Source organism: Seriola lalandi, unplaced genomic scaffold (assembly GCF_002814215.2).
Source record: "Seriola lalandi dorsalis isolate HSWRI2012SDOR001 ecotype SW California unplaced genomic scaffold, Sedor1 jcf7180002054555, whole genome shotgun sequence".
Lineage (NCBI taxonomy): Eukaryota > Metazoa > Chordata > Actinopteri > Carangiformes > Carangidae > Seriola > Seriola lalandi.
Window position 1 is genome coordinate 3518 of NW_019525108.1, and position 7286 is coordinate 10803.

The window sequence follows — 7286 nt, forward strand, 5'->3', positions numbered from 1 at the left end:
TACATATCGTGTGTATTGTGTATATTGTATTTATTAGTGTATATTTGGTGTATTTTTGTTGTATATTTCCATAAATGTTCATTCTATAGATGTTTATTTTCTGCTGTGGTAAATTAATTTCCCAGTTGTGGGATTAATAAAGTTAATTTAATCTAATCTAAAATAATCCTAATCTAATGATGATGATGATGCAGTGAAGAAGGTGCAGTGATGAGTATATAGTGATGATGATGCGGTGGTGATGATGCGGTGGTGATGATGATGCGGTGGTGATGATGATGATGCGGTGGTGATGATGCAGTGATGAGTATATAGTGATGATGATGCAGTGATGATGATGCGGGGATGAGTATATACTGATGATGATGATGCAGTGATGAGTATATAGTAATAATGATGCAGTGATGATTATGATGATGCAGGGATGAGTATATACTGATGATGATGATGCAATGACGATGATGATGATGCAGTGATGAGTATATAGTAATGATGATGCAGTGATGATGGTGCAGTGATGAGTATATAGTAATGATGATGCAATGATGATGATGATGATGCAGTGATGAGTATATAGTGATGATGATGCAGTGATGATGATGATGGTGCAGTGATGAGTATATAGTGATGATGGTGCAGTGATGATGATGCGGGGATGAGTATATACTGATGATGATGCAGTGATGATGATGATGGTGCAGTGATGAGTATATAGTGATGATGGTGCAGTGATGATGATGCGGGGATGAGTATATACTGATGATGATGCAGTGATGATGATGATGATGCGGGGATGAGTATATACTGATGATGGTGCAGTGATGATGATGATGATGCGGGGATGAGTATATACTGATGATGGTGCAGTGATAAAGGTGTGTTGATGATGATGCAGTGTTGAGTATATAGTGATGATGGTGCAGTTATGATGATGTTGGTACCTTGAGCAGTGGGTGGATCTTGTCGACAGGTAGCGCCAGAGGGTTCCTCCTCTTCCTCTTCTCAATGGCAGCCTGAGCATCAGCGATTGCCCACTTATCAATTGGGTGAGGAAAACTCTTCTGAACTCGTTCCTGAGGGGAGGAGGGGAAAGATGGGTGAGGACAGGAACCAGACTAAACTGGACTCAACTAGTCCAGACAACCAACAGAAAAGTTTCTGTTTGAAAGTCACAGGTGTTGTTGATCACACTGCAGGACACACCTGTCTCTGCTCTGCTCTGATTGGACAGTTGGACTGAGGTGTCAGACACAGAGGAATCAGACAAGATACTGTCAGTCATGGAAAAAACTTGCCCCTACAGATTGAACGACAGAATCTCTGAAGTCCTGGAACATATTTTTTAATCACCTGTGCACAATAAGTCAATTTTATTTATATAGCACCAAATCAAAACAGACGTTATTCACAGGGCTCATATCATATGGAGCAGATCTAGACCGTAGTCTTTATATAACTACAGAGATTCTTCCATGAACAAGCACATAAAGAAAAACTAATCTCTGTGTCCAGATGCTCACTGCAGCCAATCAGCTTCTGTCTGTACTCTGGCATCACACAGGTACACCTCAGGATCCAGCTGTGTTGTGTTTTGGTTATGGCTCAGTTGTGATTGTTTTGTACAATGTGTTTGTTGATGGAAACACAGTGATCTCTCTGTGTCAGTACTATATCAGCTGCGTCCACATCAACATCTCAACAGGTTTTTCTTGCTGTGTCAGAAAAATATTCTTCAGTTTATCTGAAGTTAATATGAAGCTTCGTCAGTCCGAGTTAGACAACATCTAAAGTTACAGACTCCCTCTTTGTATTTCCAAATTGTTTCAGTGCAGAGCTGTGGTGGAGGAAAGACAACACAAAGAGAATTTCTTCTTCTACAGGTGTGTTTACCTGAAGTGAGTGTCTGGACTGTTGTGTGACCTAGTCTAAAACCTGTGTTTATATAAAGCTCTGAAACTGTGGGGTGATTTATTTCTGTCTTTGAACGAGACACAGCCAGATCCTGTGGACATCAGGGGTTACTGTCACACAGGTAGGAACACCTGCAGGTTTCTGATTGGTTGTTTACTACAAGTGCTTGTCGCAGTGTGATAAACTGACTCAACACGTCACCAAACAGGGACACAGCACACACACATGATCTGAGGCTGAGGAGCAGTGAGGGGTCAGAGGTCAGAGGTCTGAGGGAGGGTCAGAGGTCAGGGATTGGGGGTCAGTGTGGTAAAACACCAGTGGTGTGTGGTGTTTTAGCAGAGAGCACCTCATTATCTCATTGCAGCCTCCATCAGCTGGAAACAAGAAACAGATCGGACCAATCACACATCAGCTTCACTGTGATGTCGTCAGGTGCAGGTGTCATCATGGATTGATTACAACCGTTTAAACTTCAGATGAGTCTCTAACATATAAAGGACCATTCCACAGACTCCACTGTTCACCTGCTGCATTCAAAATAACTTTATTTAAACATTTGAACCTAAAGGATCTAAAGAAGTGAATTCAGAGCTGACACACAAGTGAACTACGAACCTGCCAATACACTAACCAACGGACCCCCCACCCCATACACAATCTCTCTTTCTCACTCACACTCTCACACACACACGTCAAAGCAGGTGTCAGTTCCTGTCTGTCTGTGTCTGTCTGTCAGTGTCTGCCCCTGTCTGTTCCTGTCTGTCTGTTTCTGCCCCTGTCTGTCCCTGTCTGTCTGTGTCCCTGTCTGTCTGTGTCTGTCTGTCCCTGTGTCTGTCTGTCTGTCTCTGTGTCTGTCTGTCCGTGTCCCTGTCTGTCTGTGTCTGTCTGTCCCTGTGTCTGTCTGTCTGTCTCTGTGTCTGTCTGTCCCTTTTGGTCCTTGTCTGCACCTGCAGTCTGATTAAAGGTGAGATAGTCACCTGACAGCAGTACAGGCAGCAGAACAGCCTGATGAATAATGATCATGTGTCATTTTAACTCACACTCACAGAAACAGTGTCAGTTTGCAGTCATGCCATGCAGTCTGACAGAAATGATCGGTATCAACTGATCTCACTTATAGATGATCGGTGTCAGGGGCTAAAAAACATGATCGGGCATCCCTTGTTTTTACCTGACAAACTCACTTTATCACCTGCTGCTCTGACATCCAGGGAAAAGCTTGTATCTGCCACATCTCAAATCTTCACAATTAAACTGATTCAGTTTAACATCTGGACTGCGTCTAAAGTGTGAGTGAGTGAGTGAGTGAGTGAGTGAGTGAGTGAGTGAGTGAGTGAGTGAGTGAGTGAGTGAGTGAGTGTCACCTCGACATCCTGTACAGTGCGTGGCTGAGCCTGACACAGCATACTGAGCAGGAGCAGGATCAGCTCCTCGATGTACTGCAACGCCTCCTGCTGGGACACCAGGTTAGGATGCACCTGGTTCAGTACCTGCAACAAACACACACACAAGTAAACACTTTATTTGTTCATGTGTTTACAGGTGTAACTCACGAGTTCAGATATGTTCTGGTCTGTTAACAGTCTGGCTGTATGAGAGAGTTCCCAGCATGCACTCTGTCACTGTCCAGCAGGCTGCAGTAAAGCTCTGTGCTGCCACCAGATGGAGAAGGGCAGCTGTTACAGCAGTCAGGGCTGAACAGGATAAACCTACCTGACCCACCTGTACAGGTATTGTCGGAGCTCAGACTGATGATGTCATCAAACTACATCAACAATGATAAAATTTGGAGCTTAAACCCACTCAGTCTGTCACCTACAGCCTCACACTGCATCGATTGGACTGATCTACACTGTTGCACGCTACTGCTTGCTGATATGACATCATTAACTTCACAGTGACTAGGTTTGTCAAAAAAATCGATGCTCAGATACTTATCGATACTAAAATGAGTATCGGATCATTTGCAACAGCATCAATACAAATGTTTTGTCTTCGCCTCCTCCAGTTGACACACAGCTTCATACAGCAGCACTGTAGACAGGCAGAGACACAGCCCCTCCCCCCACTAGCAGCTGAACGCATGAACGCTAGTTGACGTTCAAAACACTGAGCTGGTGTCGTCAGCATAAAGCTGAATTAACATGGCAGGTGCTGCTGCTGAAGGAACTTCACAACCTGTTTTAGTTGAAATTGGAAAAAGTGCCGTTTGGAGTTATTTTGTATTATTATTTTACCTGACCGGCAGCACACGTTAACGTTAGCCGTTTAACTATTAGCCATTAGCTGAAAGCCACATTAGCCATGTGTTAAGTTATCATTAAGCTAGCGGCTAGTGGCTAATAATAAAACGACTCACGTTAATGTGAGAGCTAGGCAGCAAACAGTCTGTAACGTTACTAGTTCATTTTACAGGATAAACACAATTATTTGTTTCTGAAACGTGTTATATTTCTCTTAAAGTCCCAGACTGAAGCTGAGAAAGGTCGAGCAGCAACTCGACAGAAACAGCGGCGGCCTCTCCTCCCAACTCTGTTTGATCAGCAACGAAAACATGGTGCCAAGTCACCAGCAGCACAGACAATAAACAGGGCTGTAGCTGAATACATTTCATAAATATATACACACCTTACAGTAAAGTTACTGTTGTTTTGTTTTTGCACTACCTCCGACAACCTAAAAGTAGTGTTGTCATTGATGTTATTCTTTGTATTGTTCTAATCTTTATTTCAAACATTTTATGCATCTTTATTTTTTGTCATTTTTTCTCCCCGTGGGATCAAAAATGGTATCAAGTATTTTCCTGGGTATCCGTATCGAGTTTGAAATTCTAGTATCGTGACAACCCTAACAGTGAAATCACTGAAACTCTGGCTCAACATCTGAGCTCACACTCTGTCTGCTGAGCTGCTGCTTCACAATAAAAGCCTTCCTGTAGTTTGACAGTGAAAAGCTCTTAATGTGAAGTAAAAACAGGAAACGCCAGCAAACACTTGAACAACAGACAGTATATCAACACAGAGATTGACTGACTGATCAATTGATTAGTTGACAACATGTAACCAGTCTGTTTGGACTTATAACACACTGAACAGCAACAATAACAGCAATGATCTCGACAATAATTTACAGATCCACAAATTGACTAATTGATTGATTGATTCACACTGGACTAAAAACCTGAGATGTTAACAGAGCTGTAGGAACACAGAGTGTTGATGCTGCAGGACAGACAGCACACCCCTGCCTGTGTGTGTGTGTGTGTGTGTGTGTGTGTGTCACCTGTATGCATGTAATACAGGTGAGTTGTGTTTGAACACACTGACCTGCATGTTTCTGTTTGACCAATAACAAACTGACTTCATCATCTGAAGCTGCTTCTCTACAGATCCAACACACAGGAGCAGAGAGAGAGGGAGGAGCTAACTGCATAGCTAATGTAAGAGTCAGAGCAGCTCATCAACTGTGGGATTAAGTAGAAAGTCAGTAAAGGAAGCAGAGAGCTGAGTCCAGCAGGTTGTTAGCCATAAACACAGGTGAACAGCTGATCACTGCTGAAATACAACTGTTCTCAGGTAAAGGTATAAAGAGTCATATTAATGTTTGTGAATAAACATCACAGTGTTTAAATGAGGAAAAGGAAGAGTTGTAATGTTACAATATCTGATGAAACCAGGTGTGTGTGCAGGTGTGTATTTACACTGTTCCAGGTGAGAACAGTAGTCTTGCAGTAAATCCTCCTTCATCAGGTGATAATGTTCAGTTCGAGGAAGAGCACAATCCCCGACCTGAGACTTTACGCAGGTGTATGTAAGCTCCTGATCACATGACTAGTTGTCTGTGTGGTTGTCTGGATACAAAATCTGTCACATCAACTGATTTTACAAACTGTGTCAGGACTAATCATCAATTAATATGTAAATATATCAGCATTAATGAGGCGACCTGAACAAGTCACCTGAAGAATGATCACATGACAAAGATGGTCACCTGTAGATCCACCTGTGTGATGGGGCAATGCGGTGTGTGTTATTAAGCCCAGCTTCACTGATGAAACACCTGGACACCAGGGTGAGAGTGTGTGAATGTATATCAGTTCTAAATATCATTTATTGATCTCAATGATCACCAATAATCAGTATCAGTCCAGACAGACTTTAGCAGACAGCCTCAGGTCTGTTGTTTTATTCTGTGTGTGTGTGTGTGTGTGTTATTGAGTTATTTTGTGTGTGTGTGTGTGTGTGTGTGTGTGTGTGTGTGTGTGTGTTAGTATACCTTCTCCAGTGAAGGCACCAGCAGGCCTCTCCATTTCGGTGCGTTCTCCTCGTTGAAGAAGTCGTACTGCAGCTGCGCCGCCTGCATGTCTGCTGTTGCTGCTGCGGGGTGTGCGGGGATTGAGCGCCGCAGCGGGACCGACCGGCACAGTTCACCGGTTTACATGAACGTCGTGCGAGTCTGTCCAGCAGGGCGGGTGAGGCGGAGAGCAGGGACGGGCCGATCCTCCGGAGCAGCTGCCGTCACTGCGACCATCGTCGGCCGCCACACGGAGAGCTAGCTACGGCCAGATGTTCCGCAGCTAACCGTTAGCTCCGCGGCTAGCAGCTAACTGTAGGGTGTAGTTCCTTTAACGGAACGACAGCATGGTGGCCGTTAGCCGTTCCATACCAACAGTACAGGGATTCGGCGTGACAGTTAGCGGACGCTGCTGAGCTGGCCGGTGATGTTAGCCTGTTAGCATGTAGCCTGGCCGCCAATGTTAGCAGCGTCTAGCAGCGGGACGGACCCATCCGCGGCGGCCCGGTTAACGGGCGGACAGTCACCGGTCACCTGCTTAACGTGAGTCTTCCTGTCAGCGGACAAACTATGAGAGTTACACTGGTTATCGGTGTGAATCAGCGGGCCACTCGGTGCTCTCCGCTCCGCTCCGCTGCTAACATTTTACCGGACACAGCAACTCTCCGGCGCGGCGGCTCCTTTACTTTATTCCCGCTCCTCCAGAACGTGTCCGCTGCTCCGGCTCTTTCCTCCGGACTCTCTGAGACAGCAGCTCTGACACCGGCCTCCGGACAGACGGACAGTCACCGAGGTAGTAGCCGGCCACGGTGAGCTACAGTCGGTTGTTGTGACTCCGGTGTGCGGTACCGTAGACTGTGGCGGCTGGGCATGCGCAGTGGGGAGGCTCTGACGTACATGGGCGGGGCTCCTGATAGGAGTGGCTACAGGAGACGGTGCGTGGCAGAGTTACGTCTGCTGCCCCCGGCGTCCACCGGCGATACGGGCTCAGTCAAACAGATCCATACGTCTGTATCACGTCATCACGCTGCCTCCTGACTGCAGGAGATTGGTGAACTGGGCACCTCCCAGTCTGAGAC

General features: G+C 45.5%; 1 protein-coding gene across 1 annotated transcript in view; it reads right to left on the minus strand.

The window, feature by feature from the left end:
- The window catches only part of LOC111661976 (son of sevenless homolog 1-like), a 10130-nt gene extending 3083 nt beyond the window's left edge, over positions 1-7047 (minus strand). The window contains exons 1-3 of the mRNA XM_023415697.2: positions 6190-7047; positions 3279-3404; positions 942-1073 (exon numbers count right to left, since the gene is read on the minus strand). Of these exons, the coding sequence (XP_023271465.1) occupies positions 942-1073; positions 3279-3404; positions 6190-6276 (345 nt within the window). The 5' untranslated portion in view covers positions 6277-7047. The remainder of the gene's footprint in view (positions 1-941; positions 1074-3278; positions 3405-6189) is intronic.
- Between the last annotated feature and the right edge of the window lie 239 nt (positions 7048-7286).